This window comes from Dermacentor silvarum, chromosome 9, assembly GCF_013339745.2.
Source record: "Dermacentor silvarum isolate Dsil-2018 chromosome 9, BIME_Dsil_1.4, whole genome shotgun sequence".
NCBI classification, from domain to species: domain Eukaryota; kingdom Metazoa; phylum Arthropoda; class Arachnida; order Ixodida; family Ixodidae; genus Dermacentor; species Dermacentor silvarum.
Window position 1 is genome coordinate 28,179,779 of NC_051162.1, and position 12,966 is coordinate 28,192,744.

At 45.5% G+C, this 12,966-nt stretch overlaps 1 protein-coding gene across 1 annotated transcript in view; it reads right to left on the reverse strand.

Annotated features, from left to right (window-relative positions):
- Positions 1-1,586: 1,586 nt before the first annotated feature.
- LOC119463508 (lipase 3) overlaps positions 1,587-12,966 on the reverse strand; it is a 32,996-nt gene continuing 21,616 nt past the window's right edge. The window contains exons 6-8 of the mRNA XM_049655248.1: positions 12,175-12,246; positions 3,468-3,536; positions 1,587-1,841 (exon numbers count right to left, since the gene is read on the reverse strand). Of these exons, the coding sequence (XP_049511205.1) occupies positions 1,587-1,841; positions 3,468-3,536; positions 12,175-12,246 (396 nt within the window). The remainder of the gene's footprint in view (positions 1,842-3,467; positions 3,537-12,174; positions 12,247-12,966) is intronic.

Here is a 12,966-nt window from a genome sequence, read left to right on the forward strand (position 1 = left end):
CACAAACATGGACAGCCGTTTCTTCACCAGATTTGCCTTCTAAAGTGAAGGATTTTCATTGGCAATATCAGTGGGGCATTCTACCTTCAAGAGAGAGGCTTGAATGCTGGGATATAGTAGCGAATGATAAATGCATGCATTGCGCACAAACAGACACCAACATGCATGTAGTAAAAAAGTGCGTAGCGCGCACCTTCTGGAAGCTGGTTGCAAGATTATTTGGAATATCCATTGCGCGGGCACCACGACGGCGAGATCGGTTTGCGAGTCTCGTCTACTACAGCGTTAGCTACGTTTTGTGGTGCTTCCGCAACATCGCAGAACGATCCCGTCAGCCAAACAGAGCAATGTACCCCAGAGTGCGCCAACTACGGGTGAGAATATGGGGTCATCTTGAAGAACAGCTGTTCAAACTCGGTGCAGCCGAGTTTCTTCGCCGCTGGTCTACACGGTATCTAGCCGTGATCGAGGCAAAGTTTTGCTACAGCCAGAATAATGCCCAAATTTTGTTTGCCTGAGTAGCGACTGTACTTGTGTGTGCGTCGGGGATCATTCATGAATCCGAGGCTGACATTTATGATTTTGCATGTACATTGCCATAGTGGTTTTATGTGTGGCAAAGCCAGTGTCAAGCAGACACCATTTACTTTTTTGTTTGCCTATTTGTATTGTTTATATCAAGTACGATGTGTAGTACGTTGTATTGTACTCTACGTTCATACAATAGTTGTACGCGTACCTACGGGATAATAAATTTCCTTGTTAACTAGCCGGCGTGTTATCGTTTTCAATGCCCGGATAACGTCTCTGGCTTATGGCTCAAGGTCACTTGAAGGTCACCGACAACGGGAGCTAAAAACATTTCATGCCTAAAAGAAACTTCCGAGGCTTGCTTCATATACAGGGTGTATCAGCGAACACTTTCAAAATTTATTGACCGTTGCCTGTGGCAGATCGCCCAATTCTAGTTAATGAGCTGGTCTACTCGAAGAGGCGGACATTACTTGCACAAAAAATTGAAATGCATAATCGAATAATCAACAAAAGCTCGCTAATAAAGTTTTTAACTAATTACCTGATGGCCCGTATTGCAATTTACAAATTGTAGCCGTGGAGTACGCAAGGCGGATCCACTTGGAATTAATTCTCAGGATGGCACCAGTGTCAAGATATTAATTGCCGAACTTTGCGGAGAAACACATTGGCGTTCCAGTTAATTTTGTGCTTCAATGCATAAAGCGACGTTTTGTTAAGAGACTAACTAGAACGCGAATACATTTCTCCGCAAAGTTCGGAAATTAATGTCTTGAAACTGGTGTCATCCTGAGAATTAATTCCAAGTGGATCCACCTTGTGAATTCCACGGCTACAATTTGTAAATTGCAATATGGGCCATCATATAATTAGCTAAAAACATAATTACTGAATTTTTGTTCATTATTCGATAATGGATTTCAATTTCTTGTGTAAGTAAGGTTCGCCTGTTCGAGTAGACCAGCTCATGAACTATAATTGTGCTATCTGCCACAGGCAACCTTTAAAAATTTTTGGAAGTGTTCGCTAAAACACCCTGTATGTGCGTCATTTTACGGCCCATATAAAAGCACCCAGTAATTCATGAAATCAATGAGTGGCTTGTAGACGAATGCCGCTGCCTCAGTACCTAAAATAAAGTCCAAATGCGTGAAGTCTAAGTCTGGAACTATGTAGTCTAGCACGACATTCGGCAGGCTTTGCCGAAGTGTAGAAACATCCTCAGGGTTGGCGAAGAAGTCGTTGTGGGAGCTGAACAGCGCCACCGGCGCTGTAATCTTCGACAAGTCGTAGGCCGGGCTGTCCACCTTTAGGAATGACAGGCAAGAAGAAATTAGCAAGCAAACCACCACTACAGTAATGCTAAAGTTAAGCATTACAAATAAATTGTATTTGTGCATTGTAACTCCGCACTTATATCAGCCGCTGACTTCTTATCGAATTTTGTGACATTATGGTATAAATTGGTGACAGTACAGAGTTTGCGAGTAAATTCCGTGCATTTCGAGCCATTTTCTTCAAAAAAAAACCTGTAATTTTCACACTGTAAGCTTGTATTCGCTCTGGCATGCCATTAAGGGCCCAGTTAACGAGCCTCGCTCTCTGCTAAGTCACGCCAGGCGTATCCGTGAATTAGAGAATGGCATCGCTGTTTTCATCCTTGCAAATAATTTTCGTCTCGAATACATTTGTGATCATATTAAAGGCGCTTTATATTTATTAATAGTGTCGCTTTCGAATAAGGTATATTGTGCATGACACATAATGTGAAGTACGCATTTGCATGCGTTACCTCCTTTTTGACGTGCTTGGTGGACTCCTTTGATTGCGACAAGATTTCTTGCCCACACCTGCCTCCTGACACAGTATGTGAAGCTTCATGATGAAACAGCGCGAAGGGCAAGTGCCCAGAAAATAAACGGCAAGACGGAGTGATGTCGCTCGTTTCTTCTATTGATGTCTGTCTTTCCCGCTGTTTCATAAAGTCAGCATACACGCTCGCCCGGATTCCATTACTTTTGTTGCGTGAAGTCTACTTTTTCTAGAGCAGTAGAGCATGCACATAACTTCTACCAGCTTCGGAAGCAGGCTACCTTTAGCCTAAGAAGTTAAAGTACTCAGATGACCATTGCTGAACTATGTGTCTCATCCTATGCTCAAATTGCTTCCAAATTACAAATCAAAACTGTATATGGGAAATTGACACGGATATGTTTGTTCTCCTGTCACGGGTGCTTTTGTTGAATATAAATATGAAGTTCATTAACCGACCTCTTTTCATCATCATCAGTCTATATTTATGTCCACTGCAGGACGAAGGCCTCTCCCTGTGACGACCTCTTTTACGTGTCTGCTTTTCCCGCGCCCGAAATAGAAATGCTCCACTAAAAATGCTCTTGTCTATTTTTCGCTAAGGCAGATAGGTGGAAGCGGCAGGGGGCTGGAGGGTTTGAAGTAGCTGATCACTATGCTTGTCAACCTCATCGCAAAAGAACAGAAAGACAATACAAGATGAAGGCACATCGGCAATTCTTTCTTGCACTCATGCTGACGTTGCTGGTCCTATAATTATCCCGACAGTAACGAATATCTTTTTCGTCCTAGGCATTACTCAGAAATGATAGGTATAAACTTATTTCAGCCTTGCAGCTAGCACACAAGTACCGCATTCTTACTGCATCACCTTCTATGACAGTCACCATGGGATTTAAAATATATTCCACCGATGGCCTAAATCATGTGAGAAGAGCACTAACTGTACGCCAAGTGTTTTCCGCAGACATGAATGCAACGAATGCTTTAATACTCGATAATATTCTACTTCCGCCAATTGTATTTTACAGGTCTATGGTAATTCATTTACCAATCCTTAGAATAGAGCATCTGAAACTGAGATAAGCACCATTAAAGGAAATATGAAGACTTTCTCTTACCGTGCCATAGTGGTACAAGTTGCGGAGCGGCCCGTAATTGTACTTGACGAAGTTCCTGGCTCGGATTATCTGAGCGAAGAAAAGAGAAAAGGCGACTTCACTAGAGTTTTGTGTAGCTATGACTACAGCGTTTATGACAAGCAAGAATATTGGCAAATCTCAAAGTGTCCCACAAGGTCATGTTTCGAAGCACTCAGGTGCTAAGAATGTTGCTCCATCTTTGCCCATTAGAGGGGGAGTACTTATACCTTTCATATGTATGCCTGTTGTCTCCGAGACTAACGTCCGTACCAGCTAACGCCGCTCGACTCGAAGGTCCTTGTCGACGTAGAAGTTGTGCTGAGTTGCATTGAGCGAGAACAAAAAGGAGATTCGAGGTACCTAATTTTTCGTCAGTCACAACCATACGAAGCAACACACAATTAAAACATAGAAAGCATAAGGAAGGTTAATTGCTTTGTTGAACTGAAATGCAGAAATAAGAAAAATTGGGAGGACGCTTAAGCTTCGCTTTTAAAAGTGGAACGCGATGTCGTTCGAAGATCCGTGACTGCTTCTCACGCTTCCCGACAACTGCAGCTTAAGCAACCGTAATGGTTACCTGGAAACACTGGCGGCGAACGCTATGCACGAAGGAGAGCTTGCTGGTATATATGCGGCCGTTTGCGTGGGGCGATCCCGGAGATATTGCACAGCCACTCCTAAAAAATTGCATAGTTTTCAGGTTGCCGTTTTTGTTTCGTACTTTTAATGTTTCAGTCTGAGAGGAGATAACATAAAATGCAAGCGCTGTGGGTGTTTTGTTTCATGACATTTCTTTGTGGATTGTCATTCTCAAAATTGCGAGGTACAGCTTTGCCAAGAATGCAAAACAAGGTATGAGCAACCTTAATGATAGAATCGTGTGGCATACCCAAATGTATTTAGAGGGCCTGCGTGATTGGGGGTGATTTTCTCGGCCGCGGGCGCCATTGCCGACGCCGACACCGACGCCGGATTTTCTGCGACACGGGGCCCTTAATGCTATCGCGTTGAAAATCCGAGGACACCAAAGCAATTTATGAGTTCTGAATGAAATCTCCAATTGAACGCCGCTGAGCGGTCTTTCGAGCAATGAACTCCTCCCAGGCTAACGAGCACATTGAGACGCTTGGCCAACGCCTCCTAGATAGCACTAGGTCGGTGTACTTCGATCCGTGACGTCATGCTACCTTGCCCGACTGCCATAGAATCTAATGGGGACGCTCCCGAGTAAGCCGCGGTGATTTTGACGTCACCGCTTTCGTCACGCCGGTCTTGGAGATGGAAATTTCGGTCCAAGTAGCATGACGTCATAAAGCAGAGTGCACAGCCCTGTCATCTAGGAGGCTCTGGTTTAGCCCAATGGGTGAGACACCCGGCCTTGTGAGCGTGGGGTCGTAGGTTCGAAGCTCGCTACCACCAATGTTTTACCTTTCTGATTTATTCTGTTTGTTTTTTATACAATGATGTCTTTATAGCAGTTACCGAGGTGAAGTTAGAACGCTGGTGAGAGCTTGCGCGGCTAAGGAACGCCATATAAATGCGCATAACACTGGCTTGCGAGATTGCAAGGGCGAGGGTTACGTGATGTCGCGGAAATGCCATCGCCACTCACGCCACACCTCGCGCCCCAGCACGGCAGCAAACGTTCCCTTTCACCCACTCTGCCCCGTCGAGGCGCGCACGTGACGTGGCGTTGCAGCCAATTAGAAACTACAGGTCTTTGGCTGCTACAGGCCAAGAGCCATTTGATGCTTTTGCATTAAGAAAGGTTTGTGCTGTAAAAGTTACTCATGATTGTCTGCATCACATAAAATAATTGTTAAAATGCAGCAACTTCGGCAGTCCAGGCCCTGCTGTTCTGCTCAATGACGCCTAGATGAGATGAAAAAAAAAGAAGCTGTAAGAGTAGTTCAATGAGCCCTGGCTAGTGCACAATGCACATTGCGTATTTTTCGCATGGTGTTCACTTTGCAATTATTATGGGCTACCGCAGAAAATTGCGTCAAGTCAAATCGGCCACGTCGGCTAGTACATTTGGCATTATTAGATAATTTTCGTTACGGAACACTGCTTGATTTCATACACAACATAGGTTTTGCGGCATTCATACACGGTGTCCCAACTATCATGTACCAAGATTTTAAAATATGCGAATGCAGCGTAGCTGGACAGAACCAAGGTAATGTTGTTTGCTGTCCCTTATTATAAGATACTCAGCTTCTTTTTTGTATTCCGCCTAATTACAGCATTAATCTTACTTAATTAATCAGCTTCTCAAATATTGTGATCAGATTAAAAGTGTCAATGAGAAAATTGTAGAGTGTGATGGAGCGGCATATTTTCGAGAGTTTTCGAGTGGTTTTGACGCCAATTAACGGCCGCCAAAGAGCGTCGTGTCCTCACGGGGCAGCATAGTCTCTCGAGACATCAACACGCCGATTGGCGGCCGCCAAAAAAACAAAAAACGTCGTGTCCTGTGTGGCATACAATTTCGAGAAGGCGAGACGCCGATTAACGGGCGTCAAAAACGTCGTGGCCCCATGGGGTGGCATCTCGTTTCGAGAAAACGTACCCAGAGGTGTGCGTGTGCGTCCGTGTGGTGCAGGCAGTGCCGGGGCCCGACCTTGGAGAGAGGGGATTCTACCGTCCTTCGTCCCTGATGAAAGGGGCGCGGCCAAGACTTTTGGGAGGAGTCATGAATTAATTAGGTGAACTCTGCATACCGGCACTTCCCCTACATAGGGAACTAGGAAAAAGAGAGGCTCTTTAAGCGCAGGTTTTAGGCCCTGCTATTTAGTCTAGAAGCTGAACCTATGCGCTGATGAGAAGCCGTCGGGGGGCTAGTGCCTTCCAGTATCGCTTGGGCCGCCTGGCCACGTCGGAACTCCGAAGAACTTGTTGACGTACCAGACGACAAACCAACGTCTGCAACGAAGCTCACGGTAGTTCGCCTCAAGTTAGCTCAACGTGCTTGGAGAAGATGTCAAATCTAGAGTCCCGGGAAATCCAGCCCAGCCATCGCATCCACCTCAAGAAGATCGGCCCGCCAGCATTCTTCGGGAAAGCTCTGCGCGCCGACTTCACGGTTTATGGACTTGTTGCTGCTGCCCGGCCATGCGTATGACAGCATTTGTTTTCTTTTGAACTTTGATTTATTTTGTACTTTGTTTTAGTGAAATGCTGTTAAGTGTATTCTTGTGTATTTGATCCTCGCACTGTTTCATTTTTATATCTACTGTTAATTGCTCGTATCTATTTGTCTTCATCATTGTGTTATATTAAGTTCACGTGTGTTAGTATGTGTTGTGTTTTTTATTATTTTATTTTATTAATTTGTGTATATTTATCAGCCGATAATTATCTTTTTTTTTTACTCCCGGCTCTGACTCGCTCACTGTGTTCGCTCGAGTACGGAACGACCAACCAGCTTGTCTACCCCGTCGATCGACTTCGCGCCGACGACGAATCGGTAACAACTGTGACATTGAGCAACATAAAAAACTCCCGCTACAGCTTTCTGTTGCTCAATGCGGGGACAATGACACAGGATATGTTGGATGTTTTCCTCGCTGCCGCAAGTATCACAGGCAATACTGTCATCCATTTCGATGCGATAAGCAAAAGCCTTCGTAAAGGATACTCCAAGCCACAGTCGGCAGCTTTACGATAGCAAATTAGCTGACAACTATACGAACTAAGGATAGTAGCTTTATCAGCCGCATAAGCTTCTAAACATTCACTTACTAACTATATTAACAAGCGCGATGTAACGCGTGCACAGGTAAACATAAACACATCTTCCTCGATCACCGCGGGAACTCGCTGTCAAAACGCTGTAGTGGAGAGGCGCGGTCCCGCAGCAGCTAGCGAATTCCCCTTCGCGCTGTCACGCGCTTCAACGTGAACAAAACGTCGAAAGCACGGCGCATACGAAGCTACCGGCACTATACTCGCGGACACCATTCTGTGGCAATGAAGGGAAAGCTACGGAGGCAAAGCGCGCACAGCGCTTCAGAAAAGAGTCCCACCTTTTAGTCCACGTTGTTTTAGGCTGGGGAAGAGAAAACATTAAACAGCTTATTAGCAACAGTTAAATACCCAGAGCCGCCAAACTACTTTCATTCGAAGTACTGATGAACAGCATACAGAGGCTCCTTCTATAACTAGCGATGAAGTTAGAAAAGCCTTGAAAGACATGACCAGGGGAAAAGTTGCTGGATAAGATGGAATAACAGTCGATTAATTCAAAGATGGAGGCGATATCATGATTTAAAAGTTTTCGGCCCTTTATACGCAATGTCTCACGACTTCAAGTGTGCCAGAAAGCTGGAAGAACACCAACATTATACGCATCCATAAGAAGGGAGACGTTAAAGAATTGAAGAATTATAGGCCCATTAGCTTGCTTGAAGTATTGTATAAAATATTCACCAGGTAATTTGCAATAGAATCAGGGTAACACTTGACTTCAGCCAGCCAAGAGAACAGGCTGGCTTCAGGAAGGGATAGTCTACGATGGATACTGCAGAGCGGAGGAGCTACCTACGCTCGCGTGTTCTTTTTATTAAAGTTTATTCTCTCTCTCTCTCTCTACGATGGATAATATCCATGTCCTCAATCAGGTAATAGAGAAACCTGCGGAGTACAATAGATTATTAGATAGAGTAAGATTATAGATATTAGAGTAATAGATTCGTAGATTATCAAAAATCATTTGATTCAGTAGAGATAAGAACAGTCATAGAGGCATTGCGTAATCAAGGAGTACAGGAGGCATACATGAATATCGTAGCAAATATCTACAAAAATTGCACAGCAACCTTGGTGCTCCACAAGAAAAGTAGAAAGATACCTATCAAGAAAGGGGTCAGACAAGGAGACACAATCTCTCCAATGCTATTCACTGCATGCTTAGAAGAAGTATTCAAGCTCTTAGACTGGGAAGGCTTAGGAGTGAGGATCAACTGTGAATATCTCAGCAACGTTCGGTTTGTAGATGACATTGTCCTATTCAGCAACAATGGGGACGAATTACAGCCAATTATTGAGGACCTTAACCGAGAAAGTGTAAGAGTGGCGTTGAAGATTATTATACAGAAGACAAACAATGTTCAATAGCCTGGCAAGAGAACAAAAATTCAGGATCGCCAGTAAGCCTCTAAAGACTGTAAAGGAGTACGTTTATCAATTACTCGCACGGGACCCTGATGATGTGAAAGAAATTTACAGAAGAATAAAATTGGGTTGGAATGCATACGGCAGGCATTACTAAATCCTCAGTGGTAGCTTACCACTGTCGTTGAAAAGAAATGTGTACAATCATTGCATTCTACCGGTGCTAACATATGTGGCAGAAACTTGGAGGTTAATAAAGAAGCTCGCGAACAAGTTAAGGACCGCACAAAGAGCGATGGAATGAAAAATGTTAGGCCTAACGTTAAGAGACAGGAAGAGAGCGGTGTGGATCAGAGAACAAACGGGGATAGCCGATATTCTAGTTGACATTAAGCGGAAGAAATGGAGCTGGCCAGGCCATGTAATGCGTAGGATGGATAACCGGTGGACCATTAGAGTTACAGAATGGATACCAAGAGAAGGGAAGCGCAGTCGAGGATGGCAGAAAACTTGGTGGGGTGATGAAGTTCGGAAATTTGCAGGCGCAAGTTGGAATCAGGTAGCGCAAGACAGGGGTGATTGGAGATGGCAGGGAGAGGCTTTCGTTCTGCAGTGGACATAAATATAGGCTGATGATGAAACCATCGCACGTGGAAGCTGCGTCAATTCAGTGTCTGTTTCGAGCAACCAAAAGCACTGTCAAACGCTGCCGCACTACTTGGCGCGGTAACAAATGTGCAGCATCCACGCGCCCATAACTTTCCCTCACTGCCACAGAAAGTTGTCCGTTAGTATAGTTGCATTTTTTCCACATGACAGATCGCTTTGAAGATGAAGCCAGCGTGGACGCACACTTTTGCCACGTCGCAGATCGCTTTGAAGATACGGCACCCGCGCGGCCGCGACGTAAGCAGCCGTCGCGATAGTAAAACGCCCCCCCCCCCCCCCCCCTTTCCCCGCCTCCGGTCCCGTGCCTAGCGTGCGAGATAAGAGCTCCTCCTCTCTTCGATATTCACTCGCGCGCGCGAGATTAAGCCGCGATAGTTGACTAATTGCCTCGCAAGCTTTCACTGGCACATAGAGCGCACGGCGAACGGCGACGATGTTACCATGTTTTGACTTTATACGGAACTTCACAGCGACGTCGATGACCACGAACACGGCGATGCAGAAATGCGCTGGAGTGTCCATATATTTTCTATCGCAATAAAAAAAGGAAAAATGGCAGCTTTAGTGTCTATACTAAACAACACAAGGTCCACGTACATGGTTGTTCAATTGATTCGATTAACAAATGCTCATTATATGTCTCTATTCTGCATTTTCCTCATGTTTATTATGTACACAATTCGTATCTTAATCATACGGTATTTCACGTGCAATTACGATGATGCCCATCGCGTCCCCTTGGCTATCATGCAATATTGGAGAGGTTCGTTGTAGTCTTCAGAAATCTCAGCAGCCACGCGCCTGTCTTTGGCGAATCCCTTCCGCTAGGGCCTCCAAAGGTGATGATGGCGATGATGGTGATTTAATGGCATACCACTTTGAAACGAGGTGGAGAAAGGAAGAGTCAGCTACCCTGCTTGATTTAATCGTGTATACATGTTTTCTTTTTTGTATCTAGCATTTTTGTATACATTTAATTAAACTGTTTTTTTTCTCAATATCTACCTTGCCCATGACTGTAAGAAATCAAATTAGGTCATATCAATCTCTTCCCTGCTTTTTTTTCCACCAATACTGTAAACGTCTCTTGCTTATCTCGACTGCTGACCGGTTGATGCTTCCATCCACTTTAAACCCAAGCACTTGTGGAAGGTGTACGTTACCTACTGTTCTCCCTGGGTGAATCCCTTCACATGCCATTAGGATGTGCTAAGTGGTCTCCGGATCTTTGCTGCAGCATACAGATGCCTCATCTAGTTCCGAATGTTTGCTCCAGTTTGTTTTGGTCCTTAGGCGACCGGTTCGAGCCAAGGCTGCTTGACGTCCAGCGGCTCCTGGCGGGTACGATACAAATCACGCATTTTGCACGGGCCTCATGAGCTTTCGCAGTCCTGGCGTGGTTTGCCCGTGCTCAAGGCATGTCGGCACTCTCAGTGGTCCGTCAAACGCGCGCAGCCTCAGTGCGCTTGCTTTTCCTCTCTTCGGTGTCGACAGCTGTCTTTCGAGGCAGCGAGATGTCGACGTTACGAATCCATCCGGGGCAATTTATAGCCTGGCGTGCCAGGCAGCAGCCAAGAATCGCTGAAGATTTGCCCCTGTATAGTTGGCGCGTTGAACCTGACCCGCCGCAGAGCGGCGATCAGCTGTTGCCTCAGCGCATTCGCACAAGTGCGAGTGGGCGAGCGCGCTTTCGTTTGGCAAGGCGCAAACTCACAACCCTCTCTTTAGCGCACGTAAACTGTAGGCCTCCATACGGCCGGACCACCAAGCTAGCGCGCGATGCACTCTGGTCTAGCCACTTCAACGTGAGATAAGTCATGTTCTATTCCCGCCCCGGTCGCTCCAAATGCGTGCCGAACGCTGTAGGTCATGGATACTGCCCCAGATGGTCCACTTTTCACTGGCGTATCGGAACTGCGCCGCGCTAACGCTGGAGTATAACTATCATTCACACACACAGACATACCGCGTCGCGCTAGGTTTCAAGGCCTGCCACTGAGTAGAAATCACTAAGGCCGGTGTGCCACTTTCGCCTCCGCACACTAAACAATTACAGTGCGCATGCGCACTCAGATGCGCTTCTCCAACCCAGCTCGATGCACGCGCCCTTCGTCCTGCGGTGCACGGCGACGCGTGCGAAGCGAGCTACCTAGATGATGCCTTAGGTGTCTATTGGCATCCTCTTTGAACCGTGGCGGGGACAAAATGGTCCTTTGGCTTTAACTCGGACACTCCAGGCCATCTGGTGGAGGGCGCGACATTGTTAGATGGTAGTTGGTGGTGACATGGCAGAAGGCGACAGGTAGTCAGAGACTCAAATTCCACCGCGTTTACGGCAAGGTACACTCGCTTTTCATTATATCATTCGTTACTGACTATTGCTACGTATTCTCGGCATGGCGAAGTATCGTAAATAATACGATTTTCATGTTCATACAACATTTACAAGTAACCTAACCGGCTGTTTATTTCTAGAAGTGGTTGCAAGATACCCAAATCTCAGATACGCCAAATCCGTCTGAAGTAGGCCAAGAAGACTTCACCTTAAAGAAAGGAGAGTTTTAGCCTGCAGTTTTCCTGTATTAGCGGCACGGTATTGCGGTATTCCTGTGCACCTCCTTCGTCTTCCTTGAAAGATATTTACTGTATGGTCAAGTGCGTTTCTAAATAGTAACATGGCATAGCTCAAACTTTGATTCTCTTTTTAGATTGCGCTAAGTGAGCACGGCTTCTCGATCCTTCAAGACTAAACACTTTAATATGTTTCTCTGTGTTGCACAGAAAATTACTCTTTCTCTCAGTTCCACATCGGGAATTCACTGCGGATGCTGGCGTTTTAAGTTTATCGCACATTCATCCCACATAAGATATGAGCCAACTTATGAGTCTTTGCACCAACCTGTGCGAACTGTTCGACGTTGCGCTTGGAAGCACCCGAGGGTAGTTGACTAGTGTAGACCGGCAACCGTGACTGGTGAGAAGAAAAGAAAGAACGCACATCCAGTGAATAACAGATTCTCCGAAATATGGTGAATGTAGCGTGTTTAACTACACAAGCAGTCTGAAACTAAACTGCATAAAGAAACTTTAAAGCCTATCTTATGGGCAATCACCATGAATGAAACAGAGGACTGCGCAACTTGGTTTCGATGCATAATTTTAAATGGCGGAAGAAACATGGGACAATGGAAAAGACCGGAAGCACAATTTGGGTGTGCGCATTTGTGCGCCAGGCCTTTTTCGTTGCTTGATGTTCTTTGCACCAATTAAAATTGAGCAATAACCTGATTCATGGCTTATCTGCCGTAGTGGGTAGACCCATGTCACGTAGGATCAATAAACCGACCAGCCTGATTTAGCCTAAAGGTTATTGAGCGCAAGAAACACGTGGACAAATGAAGGCACATTGGACGCAAAGGCGCTTCTTTGTCCTTAATTCGTCCTAGTGTTTCCCTGCGCTCAACCATGTTTGTCATGAAACTCGACTCTTTTGTGAGCCTAAATCGACACCCCTGTCGTTTGAATAAGGCACACCAGTTCGTGAGAGTACAGCTTTCGTGCCAACACACATCAAGTACGCACACTCGACGTCCGCTACGTACTTTCGAACTACCACCAGTGCAGATCGCTTAGCTAATCAGTTATTAGTTTATATTTTTACGAAATAATCACAGAGAAATCCATAAAACCA